Here is a 12,788-nt window from a genome sequence, read left to right as displayed (position 1 = left end):
TCCTGGTCTCCCTGATAGCAGCTACCAAGCAGCTGGTTGACCAGCAAGTGAGAAGGCTCCCATGCTATCCTTCCAGCAAAGGCCAGTACATTCAGGAGGTCTCTCAGTCACTCCTTTGCCAGCTTCTTGGTTGCTGCTCCCAAGATGAATGGGTACAAAGGGAGAAGCTTCCTCTCTGGTGAGGAAGGACTCTCAGTCTTTCTTCATTGGAGCAAAGAGGGGCATAGCTGGTGTGGGTGCACGCGCGCGTGTGCGTTGGGAATTTACAGAGGCCACAAGCTCTGGACTGGAGACTGGCATGGATGTGGGAAGGGAGAGATTTTAACTACAGGAGCCACTACAAGGTGAAAGACTCTTTCCAAGAATTAACCCCAGATATTCCTCCCCCTTCTTCCCCAGAAACATGTCAACACTTAAACACAGCTTCAAGTCTTTCCCACCAACATACACCAACATTGTTTTCTCTGCTAGCTCTTCTTTCAGTTTGTCTGATTGGGGGGAGGGGGGTAAACAGGAGCAGCAATGCAGCTCCAGCCTGCTAGCCAAGTCCTGGCAAAGCTCATCTATAAGTCTAAAAGTTTATGCCATTTAAGTCAACTTATTTACGGGTCATTATGGTAATGTGATAACAGCTCTTTCAGATTTCTCCATGTGGTGGGAAAAGAGTTTCTTTTTCTTTTGAGCCAAGCAGAAAGAGTTCCCTGGATGACTGATAGCTGTTAAACAACAAAGATCTCTCTCTCCCGCCACCACTGGCCGTGCAGTCTGGGAATAAAGGCTGAAACCAAAGTTGAAATGCTGAACAAAAAGCCTCAATTAGAGTCCCTTTTGCTGCATGTCACATACACACACTGAAGGAGCCCCAGGTTTCACCCCGCGATTTATCCATGGGTCAGAATCATAGAGTTGGAAGAGACCACAAGGGCCATCCAGTCCAACCCCCTGCCATGCAGGAAATCCAAATCAAAGCATCCCCAACAGATGGCCATTTAGCCTCTGCTTAAAGACCTCCAAGGAAGGAGACTCCACTACACCCGGGGGAGTTTGTTCCACTGTCGAACAGCCCTTACTGCAGGAAGTTCTTCCTAAGTTGAGGGTGGAATCTCTTTTCCTGTAGCTGCATCCATTGTTCCGGGTCCTGTTCTCTGGAGCAGCAGAAAACAAGCTTGCTCCCTCCTCAATGTGACCCTTTCAAATATTTAAACAGGGCATCATATCACCATCTTATACCTCCTTCTCCAGGCAAACATTCCCAGTTCCCCGAGTCGTTCCTCATAGGGCAAGGTTCCAGACCTTTCACACATTTTAGTCGCCCTCCTCTGGACACGCTCCAGTTTCTCCAATGTCCTTTTTGAATTGTGGTGCCCAGAACTGGACACAATTTCCAGGTGGGGCCTGACCAGAGCAGAATACAGTGGCACTATTACTTCTCTTGATCTAGACACTATACTTTTATTGATGCAGCCTAGAATTGCATTGGCCTTTTTAGCTGCCGCATCAACTGTACTCATGTTCAACTTATGTTCTACTTGGACTCCTAGATCTCTTTCACATTACTTTCATTCAGCAATGTGTCCCCCATCCTATATCGGTGCATTTTATTTTTCCGCAAAATACCTTACATTTCTCGTGTTGAATTTCATTTTGTTAGCTTTGGCCCAGCTTTCTAGTCTATTCAGTAATTTTGAATCATGATCGTGTCCTCTGGGGTATTAGCTATTCCCCCTATTTGGGTCATCTGCAAATTTGATAAGTATGCTCCCAATTCGTCATCCAGGTCATTGAAAAGATGTTGAATAGCACTGGGCCCAGGACAGAGCCCTGGGGACCCCACTGGTCACTTCTCTCCAGGATGAAAGGAGCCATTGTTGAGCACCCTTTGGGTTTGGCCGGTCAGCCAATTACAGATCCATTTAACAGTTACTTTGTCTAGCCCACATTTTCAAGCTTGTTTGCAAGAATGTCATGGAAACCTGTCAAAGGCCTTACTGAAATCAAGATATACTATATCCACAGCATTCCCTTCATCTACCAGCTGGTAATTTTATCAAAGAAAAGAGATCAATTTGTCTGGCATGACTTGTTTCTCTGAAACCCATGTTGACTTTTGTGATATGGCATTGCTTTCTAGATGTTCACAGACTCTCTGTTTAATGATCTGCTCTAGAATCTTCCTGGTATTGATGTCAGACTGACTGGACGATAATTGTGGGATCCTCTTTTTTCCCCTTTTTGAAGATGGGGACACGTTTGCCCCCTCCAGTCTGCTGGGATCTCTCCTGTTTTCCAGGAGTTCTCAAAGATTATGCCAATGGCTCCGATATTACATTTGCCAGTTCTTTTAATACCTTGGATGTAGTTCATCTGGTCCTGGAGACTTATATCATTTAGATTAACAAGGTATCCCTACTACCTCTTACTTATTCGTGCTGAAATCCTCCTGTTCTGGCCTCTGCTCCATTATCTTCAGGTTGAGCACCCTTTGCCTTTCTAGAAGACTGAGGCAAGAAGGTGTTGAGTAATTCGCCTTTTCTCTGTCTTCTGTTAGCATTTTGCCATCTTCTCCACGCAATGGCCCTATCGTTTCCTTCTCTTCCTTTTGCTGCGGACATATCCAAAAAGCCTTTTGTTGTTCTAACCTCTCGAGCAAGCCTGAGTTCATTCTGCGCTTTAGCTTTTCTGACGTTACCCCTGCACAGCTGCTATTCTCTTTGAATTCCTTTGCGTGATTTCCCTTTTTTTCTCATTCTTATACTTGTTCCGTTTCAAACTTAGCTCAGTTGAAAGTTCCTTAGTCATCCATCCTGGTTTCTTCTTGAGACACCTCCCATTTTCTTTCTCACTGGAACTGTTGAAATTGTGCCTTCAGTATCTCTCTTTTGAGAAACTTACCACCAGTCTGAACTCCCTCTCTTTTAGTATTTTGCCATGGGATCACCCTCATACTTCTCTAAGTTGTACTGAAATCCCTTCCTAAAGTCTAGGATGCGTGTTTGACTATGCCTGGCTTCTCCTCTCCATGTGTATAACAAATTCGGAGAAACAGGGTCACTTCCACCTAAGGATCCCATCACTGGCACCCCATTAACCAAGTCACCTTGTTGTGTAGGATCAGATCCAAATAGCTGACCCCCTTGTTGCCTCCTTCCACCTTGTGGACCATGAGATAGTCTCCAGGCAAGTGAGGAATTTGCAAGACCTTGAGGATCGGGCTGTTTGACTTCCAACAAATATCAGGGTAGTTTGAAGTTGCCCATCACTACTAAATCTCTCTTTTCTGACTGTGTGGCTCTGTTCTAGAAAGGCATCATCCAATTCCTCCGCTAACTTGGGGGTCTGTGGTAGACTCCCACCATACATCCTGGTTGTTTCCCTCCCCTTTGATTCTTATTCAGATGCTCTCCACGGGCTTCCATGATTGAGGTCCTGGATCCTTTCACTGGTGTAAAATATCCTGACATATAGTGCTATTCCTCCTCCTTTGCTGTTTGGCCTATTTTCTCTTAAAAAGGTATACCCCTCTATTTCCACTTCCAATCATGAGACTCGTCCCACCAGGTTTCAGTGATGCCTATTATATCATATTTGCTTTGCTGTACTAGGAGTTCAATTCATCTTGCTATTTTCCATGCTCTGTTCATTAGTGTAGAGGCATCACAGACCACGGGTCCCATTTACTTTTTGCTGTGCCAGTTATTTGCCTCCCACGGATGGATCCTTGCACCTGTTTCTTGTTTCCTTTAGTCTGTTTGACTATTTTCTCCGCCCTTTCGCCTTCCTAATATTGTCTCCCTTCCCCACGGACTCAGTTTTAAAAGCCCTCTGATCAGTTCTTGAGACTGTTGGCAAAAACATTCTCCACTGGGTGGAGATGCAACCCGTCTGTTGCAAGAAGTCCTCCTCATGAACCGCAGCCCATGATCAAAGAATCCAAATTGTTCTTGGCGGCACATCTGCGAAGCCAGTTGTGTCACATCGCTATTTTCCTCTCCCTTCCTGTACCGTGCCCTTCAAACTGGCAAGAAGAGACGAGATGACAACCTGTACATCCATCCTTCAGCTTCCTACCAAGCGCCTCGTAATCCCTTTGATGTTCTGCAGGCTGTGTCTTGCAGTATAATGGTTCCCACGTGGACCAGAGGAAGGGGTATTGGTCAGTAGGCTTGACCAGTCTTGTCAGCCTCTCTGTCACATCACGGATCTTTGCCCCTGGGAGACAACACACCTCTCGACATCTTATCAGCCTACAAATCACTGCTTCTGTACCCCTCAGCAAGGAGTCCCCCACTACGACCACACGCCTCCTACGAGATTTAGCAGCAGCTGTTCCCTTGGGTGGGACGCTCAGGCTTGCCTGCTCTGTCCCTGAAGTCTGTCCATGCTGCTCTTCTTCATCCTCCTTGATAAGGGAAAGAGCTTTGAATCGATTCTCTAGCTGCAAGCTCCCAAACAATCCTCTTGTGGCCTACTTCCTTTGGTGACATTCCTCCAGCTATCTTCCTCCTGTGTATGTGAAGTGACCTCCTCGGCTCTAGCATCTTCCTCTCTGCATGGTATTCGTCAGGATTGTTAGTTCTGTTCTGTCCAGGAATCCTCCTCGCCCAATATGCTGAAGTGTAGCCTCTGGACCAACTGCTGCACTTTCTCCTCCAAGAGGGCTAACCAACTTGCACTTGGGGCATGTGAAGTTCTCCACTTCTTAGGCAAGAAGACAAACATCCCACAAGTGTTGCAGTGACTGCCGTGTTTCCGTCATGTCCTACTGAAACGTTTAGGAAATTACTGGAACAGGACTGTGGGCTTCCCTCCTGAAAAAAAGAATCCTCCAGAAAACACCAATGCTAAGCCCTTGATGCTTCAACAATTGGTGGCAGTGAGCTCGATCAATTCTGCCTTTTGCTGTAATTTCCTTGGATTAAAAAAAATGAAATAAAATAACGGCACGCGGCTCGGGGAGAAGAAATAAAGAGCTAGTCTGCTAGCTCTGCCCCCTAGTGACTCACAGGTGTGACTCACGGAAGATGTGACTACAAGCACACTCTTCCTAGAGTTTAAAAAAACAGTCACCACTTAAATGGCTGCCCAGCTACCTCTCTCCTCCTCTTCTCTGTAGCAGGAACTGCTCTGCAGAGGCTCTGGAGAAGAAATAAAGACTAGTCTGCTAGCTCCCATCCCTATGACTCACAGGTGTGACTCACTGAAGATGTGACTACAAGCACACCTTCCAAAGTTAAAAAAAAAAACAGTCACCACTGTAAAATGGCTGCCCCAGCGACCTCTCTCCTCCTCTCCTTCTTGCCAGTCGTGCAAAATACATAATTTTGGCCTCAAAACTGCCTCGAATTTAATACATGAGATGGTTTTATAGTCGAGTATCACGGTAAGTAGATTCAAATTGAAAGCCCTTTTTTTCCACGTCTCTAGCCACATCTCATCTAACTTCTTGTCCTGTCAATCAGTCTATCCAAATGTAGTCACTCTGGCTACAGAAGAAATGCCCGGTGCCTGGACTTGCAAGTTTCTTAGCTACAACCACCACTGGTGAAAGATGTGGCTAAGAGAATGAGCTCGCACAGGTAGATGAAGAGCAGGAGACACCAACACATGAAGTGATCAGTGAGGCTGTACAGTGGTTTTATGGGACTCTGAAAAGAAGTTTCATGCAGCCCTCATCCCCACCATGGTCCTACGGCTGATAGTTTACTTTTTATTTCTTGCGCACCAGTAGTTCGGCTGAAGGTCCCCTGCCGTCCCTTTCTTTACCACCGCCTGCTGCCCCCTTTCCCCCTCACTGCCCCCCTGGATCTTTCCACTGTCACCTGGGTCACTTTGGGATCACTGATTATAGCTTAGCTAATCACTGTCCTAGATAATGCCATTCAGTGATTATTGAAATGTCCTAAGTGGTTCTCTTTTTTATTGCAACAAACTGCACTCCATGTCAACGTGTGTATTGTATGTAGTTCTTCATAAACCATGCGATGATGGCAGGCATGTGTGAATAAGCTGTCAACCACTACAAAAAGGTTTTCTGAACCAGTTCAGCCTCAAACACTTTTGGAGAAGTCATTTTACACACACAGCTGCCAGTCCTAAAGTAATGAGTACCATAGTGCTGAAAACTAATGCATAGTCATGTATATCAGCCAGTTTTCTTAACCAGCACTGTTGCTTATAGAATTTTAATTTTTTACACAGGATAGTTTGTATCAAAATAAATCCTTCTGTCTTACAGGTTAACTTGCTGAATTCAATTCATGACAATTTCCAGCAGTAAGTCATCTTCCTCGTTTTCCACAGGGCTGCTATACTTACCTCATAGCTCAGCCATTTCACTTCTTTATCACTGACTTAATTTAAGAAATAGTTCCATTTAAAAGTGGAACTGCTCTAAAAATTTTACAAAGGCAGCCAAGTATTCATACATTTCACTCTCAAATTCACTCTTAAATTATTTATGTAACACTTTTTAAAGATCTCATTTATAACTATGACAATATCATGTTGCTTGCAATTTTCAAAGAGAAACCCATTCTGTGTTTGCCACACAAAGACAAATCTTAAATAACTCTTAAGTAGACTTTGGCTGAAATAAGGAGGGCTTCGCTTAGTTATGAAATGCATGCATGCTGCCTTTTTTATGGCAGTATCTATGTCTCAGGAGCTAACAGCATCTAAACTTTGAGGGAGCTTTCCCAAGGACACAGGAGCCTGCCTCCACATAAAAGCCTAGATGAGTTTATGTAAGAGTGAGCCCCATTGAAGACAATGGGACTAATTTCTCTGTGTATATGTTAGTGTTGCTAGTTAATTCTAAGGCCAATATTTTAAGGATTTCAACCTATATCCTAGCTATCATTCTAAACATTTGCTCATTATCAACCATAAATTCCTATGTTTAATGAGCTGACTCCTAAGTACCAGGTAGACTTGACAGGTAATTGCACAGGGGAGAGTAGATGAGAAGATTCCTCTTTTCTTTGGTAACCTCATTAAATTATAGAAGGAAAAGAAGCTGAGTAAATATAATACTCTTCATCTTCCCCTCCTTCCAGCCCACATTATTTTAGTTTCTGTCTCAGTTATTTGCAAGCAAAGTTTGATCTCCAAAGGTTTATCTTGTAGTTTAAAATCATCAAGTGTGAATGTTCCTTCCGTTGCATAGCATTCTCTCTTCTTTGATGTCTATTCTTTCAGAGCCATGGCTTCTTCTGGTGCCCGAGATCAGTTTCTCCGGCAGATGGAGCAGATCGTAGAAGGAATTAAACAGAATCGAATGAAGGTTTAGATAATTTCCTTTTTCTTGTTTTTTTCTTTTTCTTTTTTGGCATAAAAAGGAGGAAGTGGGGGAGAGAAAAAGAAGTTTGGTGGAGGTATTTAAAACATTTAGCACAATTTTTATTCTGTAGAACAGTGGTTCCCAACCTTTCTAATGCCGCGACGCTTTAATACAGTTCCTCATGTTGTGGTGACCCCCAACCATACAATTATTTTCATTGCTACGTGCAAATATGTGTTTTCTGATGGTCTTAGGTGAGCCCACAGGTTGGGAACCACTGCTGTAGAATAATGTTCAGTTCTACTGAACACCACATAGATACTTTTTGTTCCTTGTACCTATATATTATATGACCATAACACAAGATTCTAACAATTCAAATAGAACCAGGTTACTAAGATAAGTGGCTGTCCACTTCTTTCATACATCTACAGTACCTGAAAATGATGTCACAATTGAAGGTGAAACCTCCTACATAACATGAGAAGCAGTGTCCTTTTGAGTCAGAGCCTTAGGGAATCCAAGTACGCCAGTGGTATCAGCTCTGACTGCAGGATATTTTCCTAGTCCTAGTTGGTATTGCTACACAGACACTGGGGATGGTGGGAGTGGCTTTCATCCAACAACTATCCAGGCATGACCCCGTTAGCTTAAAGATTTACAAGAAATAATGTAAGAAGTTACTAAGGATCTGAGTGTTTATTTCAGTTAGGAGAGGACAGTGATCTACTGTAAATACAGCAATAAGTGCCTGGCAGGTGTGGTGGAAATAGTTTGCATATGCAGTGTGGAAACAGATGCCACAGTGTGCACAAAGGTATATTCTACCACTTGATTTTTTGCTAAATCACACATGCAGTTCTTTTCCTAAATGTCTTCATTGCCAAATATTCCTTCAGATCTCTATTTATCCTGCTCTTAATTCACATTTTGTCCTCTGGAGAAATTAGTTTATTTTCATATCTTAGGTGTTTGGAGGTAGCTACTATATACTGCAATAGTATTTTAATTCTTGGGTGGTTGTTGGCTTATTTTTTTTCAATAGATGGAGAAGAAGAAGCAAGAAAACAAAATGAGAAGGGACCAATTAAATGACGAATATCTGGAATTACTGGAGAAACAGAGACTTTACTTTAAAACAGTGAAAGAATTTAAAGAGGTAAAAGATGAGGGCTTAGAGGTATAGAAATGGTAGGACTTTTAGATGCAGAGAGGGAATCTATTGCAGATGTGAACCTCACGGAAGTCTAATGACACTTCTAGGATAGCTTGGCTATAGAAAGAGATTGTGAAGTTCCCTCATTTCTCCCCCTCTTATAACATTGTAATGATAATGTAATGGGTAGAAACAGTTGCTTGTAGTTTAAGGATAAAAGCTATTGGCATGATTGTATTTAGCATCAGTATGACTTTTCAGATACACACTTATTTTTCCCAGTGTGGCTCATATGGGCCATTACCTTCTCCTTCTCAGCCCTCCCTCATTCAACTGTCAGTACATTCCACTTGCTATACATCTTCCTTGTATCTATGAATCTTGCTGTTGATTTATGCTGCAGTCCTATATATCAGGTCTTCCTCAAGTAGGTGCCCCCCAGATATGTTGGACTATGACTCCATAGTTACCCAGCCAGCATGATGGGAGTTAGCACATCCAGAGTGCTAATCTACTAGAGATATACATACATAAATTGTATTAAATCAGGGAAGGAAAAAGTGCAGTGCATGGTTTGCAAATGCCCCTGCGAATCCTGCTTCTTTGGTCCTTAAAGCCCCCCCCCCCCCCCCCGGGTTTTTAACTTATTTTGACCTGAATCCGGAACACTTTTAGACAAAAACCATGCCACAAGACTCCAAAACAGCAAAAACATTCAGAAACACTGTTCTGTCCACCCAAAGCTTCTAGCCCTGACATATGACTGAAGAAAATAAGTATTTTGGGAATAGAGGGGGTTGATGCGCAGGTATAGCCTGTGGTCAGGGGGATGGTGCCTGGGAAACTATGCAGTTGCCCGCCTCTTGCCTTAGACTCAGTGCAGGTTACTTCTCTGTAGCTGTACATAGGATTACACTGTAAGCATCATTGTTTAACATAGATACCACCATTTTTCAGTGTTTGAATCTTCTGTTTTTTTCTGTTTCTGTTAACAGGAATGCCGCAAAAATGAAATTCTCTTATCCAAACTGAAAGGCAAGAGTTCTTGAAGGACATCAGGCACTGATTCACTTGTATGACTGAATGTATTATTGTCTGAATACTTTTTCAATTTGATCCATTCATTAACTAGGTTGGCTTATTTTAAAGGAGTAATGAATTTGAGCAATATTACCTTATTTGATTTCTTACATATATAGACATATACACATACATACATACATACATACATATGAAAGACACACCAGAGTGGCGTTCTTTTGTATTTCAATTAGGTTTTGCACTAGTTACCATTGCAGAAAAAATACATTTGTTTTAGAAAACATGTATCATGTTTTAAACTATAAAAAGAATCATTCAAGGTGCATTGAACAAAAAGCTCCAAATTTATTTGTCATTTGGAAGTCCTCTGCACCAGAACCCCATTCATGAGAAACAAGAAAACTATGAGAGCACTTTGTTTCATGTCTTCAGTATCAATGGGGAAAACATTTCAGACAATAAAAATCTGAATATTATGCTTAAAGGTGATGAACACCAAAATCAAGTTTTGTCCCTTTTCCTTCTGGGTTAGAATTTGGGCATCTGGAACTCCACATAGCAATTCCTTCATGACAAGCTGTCTCCAGAATTGAAATCATCTTTAAGATCACTTTCACTTACATGCCTTAGCTGAAGACTGGAAGACCATTGGTAGTTTGGTCCTTTCTAAATAGCTGTGGTAAATGGTTTAAGAAATCAAACATATTTTCTTAATCCAACCAGTGTTAGCTTCAGAAGCTCTTCAAAAGTGAAACACTTCAGTGTTTTTTTTACAAGATTTGTTCGTAGGAGGTTTGCAATTGCTGAAACTGAGAGGGTGTGACTTGTCCAAGGTCACCTACTGAATTTCATGGCTGAGCAAAGGTGTCTTGTAACATTGAACTCTTGTTTTTGTTATTTCTACTTCTACCATGAATGCTGCCAGTAAAAATTACTGACATGAACAAACTGGCAATGTTTAGAAGAGCTGTTTTTGTACAGTCTCATACAGGGGTTGGGGAAATGTAAACCCCAAACTCTTTTGCTAAGATTCCCAAAATTTTGAGAGCCAAAAATACATTCTACACATTCTTCCTCGAAATGGCCAATAGTGCAGGTTGAGGCTGTTAGCCATTTCTCTTAAATTCTGGACATTTTAGTACCTTCTCTACCATTTCTTTATTCCCAGACTTTTAGGAGGAAAATGGCTTGAAATGGGAGGTTCCTAAAATACTCAGAAACTGAATTAAAATACCCAGTAATGACTGTGGAGACTTGTGGGGTGCTGCTGGACATTTTGGACCCCAAGTTTTTTTAGTGGGTCAGATGGTGAAGATAGATGTGTGTGCCCGCCCTTCCATGGTCCTGTGAGGTGGGGGACAATGGTGTCCTCCAACACAGTAGATTCCCGTGCCAGGTATAGCATTTAACCAGACAGTGCTGCACATTCTTTGCACACGCTTAAAGATGAGATAGATCTGGGTTCTTGACTTCTTACATACAAAACTTTATGGAACAGCATTGCACTTGATGTTTAATCAACAGAAAGATCTTTGGATGTGTTCAGTCCGCCCTCCCAATGCTCTAAACTTCTGTAATGGTAGCAGACCATCACAGTGGGACTATTATTCTGTTCTCCTTTTGACATTTCAGCAAACTCCATTATCACTGAGTAGGCAGCAAAGAAACATTGCATCATCTAGTTAACACAGTAAATGTAGCTGTTACCTCTTTTGGTTCTATCTCTGCTTTTAAAAAAAGGTTGTTTTCATGTGTTGTTGTAGTTTTTGTTAAATGCTGTGTAGATGAGGGGACTGAAAAAAGAATTAGAGAAGCCAAGCCAATGGAAGATGCTTTTCCAGACTGGTGCAATAGTGCAGGAACATAGAGGGCTTATGTCTTCTGGGACAAAGAAGGCAATCCAGCAAGTACAAACATGCCAGTTAAAATGTCAACCATCAAAGCTGCTTTCTTCTCCTTCTAGTCTTGCCATGTTTCCTCATCTGTCTGAAAAGTGACGTCACGTAACGAGTCATAAACACTATCTGTAGCTGAGAAGCCTCCTTCATCTTGACATAAAAGCAAATAGAAATTTTTATAAAGGCAGTTTTGTTTCAAAAGAAATACAGGTTGATTCTCCTGTATCCAAAATCCCAAAAACCAAAATTGTCCACATGGGTGAATGAAATAGTGACACCCTTTTTTCCTTGATGTCACAAAATTATGGAAAATGATGTGTATAAGGTATATATGGAACATAAATGAATTTCATGTTTAGACTTTGATCCCATCTCCAAGATATCTCCTTATGTATATGCAAATATTCCAAAATCTGGCAGAAAAAAAAGCTGAAATCCAAAACACTTCTAGTCCCAAACATTCTGAGTAAGGGAGACTCAATCTGTAATAACCTTTTTCTTAAAATGGAAACAAAATATCTTGCATAAACCCGAACTCTCGCCTTCAAATACTTAATAAGCTTCTGCCTGGAAGAGAGGAAGATTTATGTAAGTAAGAGTGGGCCAGGAGTGGCCAAAGCGTAGTACACTAGATGTCAATGGATTGAAACTCCCACCAGCCCTAGTCAACCTAGCCAATTGTGAAGGATGAAGGGATTTGCAGCCCAGCAACATATGAAGGGCCATTATCCCTGATCCCTAAGGAAGGAGTTCCAAAGAGTGGACGCAGCCACTGAGAAGGCCCTCTCCCTTGTTACCACCAAATGAGCCTGAGAAGGTGGTGGGACAGAGAATAAGGCCTCTCCAAACAATCTTAGCGCTATAATGGGCTCATAAAGGGAAATGCAATTGTTCATGTAGTCTGGTTGCAAGCCATATAGGGCTTTATAGGTCAAAACCAGCTCTGAATTGTGCCTGGAACCAATGGCAACTGATGAAACCATTGTAACAAGGGAGTTGTGTGCTCTTGGTAGCCTGCCCCAGTTAACAACCTGGTTGCAGATTTCTCAACATTTTTCAAAAGCAGCCCCATGAAGAGTGCATTACAGTAATCCAAACAGGATATAACCAAGGCATGTCTTATTGTGGCAAGATCTGAATTTCCCAGGAATATGTGTAGTTTAAGCACTAGCTTTAACTGCAAATGCACTCCTGGTCACTGCTGAAACCTGGACTTCGAGGCTCAGGAACCAAGAAGTACCCCCAAACAGCTTTCTTGCAATTAGGTGGAAAGAAATAATAGAGCTGGGTATTATCAGCATACGAGTGACACCCAATGCAGGCCAAGAGATGACAGAAGATGAAATCTGCCATAATACCCCATGAGTGCATTCCAGGGATGCAGAGCACTTAGGGTCCTAAAAGTATTACTTTG

General features: G+C 42.2%; 1 protein-coding gene across 5 annotated transcripts in view; it reads left to right on the top strand.

Annotated features, from left to right (window-relative positions):
• The window catches only part of CCDC93 (coiled-coil domain containing 93), a 58,081-nt gene extending 45,897 nt beyond the window's left edge, over nucleotides 1-12,184 (top strand). For 4 of the 5 annotated variants that reach the window (XM_042461890.1, XM_042461872.1, XM_042461881.1 and 1 more), the window contains 4 exons: nucleotides 6,236-6,273; nucleotides 7,198-7,282; nucleotides 8,325-8,438; nucleotides 9,431-12,184. In XM_042461890.1, coding sequence (XP_042317824.1) covers nucleotides 6,236-6,273; nucleotides 7,198-7,282; nucleotides 8,325-8,438; nucleotides 9,431-9,484 — 291 coding nt within the window. In that variant the 3' untranslated portion in view covers nucleotides 9,485-12,184. Of the gene's footprint in view, nucleotides 1-6,235; nucleotides 6,274-7,197; nucleotides 7,283-8,324; nucleotides 8,439-9,430 lie in introns of those variants that run through there. The other variant, XR_006103380.1, reaches the window with a different exon arrangement.
• The last annotated feature ends 604 nt before the right edge of the window (nucleotides 12,185-12,788 follow it).

Source organism: Sceloporus undulatus, chromosome 1 (genome assembly GCF_019175285.1).
Source record: "Sceloporus undulatus isolate JIND9_A2432 ecotype Alabama chromosome 1, SceUnd_v1.1, whole genome shotgun sequence".
NCBI lineage: Eukaryota > Metazoa > Chordata > Lepidosauria > Squamata > Phrynosomatidae > Sceloporus > Sceloporus undulatus.
The sequence above is the reverse complement of the archived record's forward strand: the minus strand, read 5'-3'. Positions and strand labels throughout refer to the sequence as shown.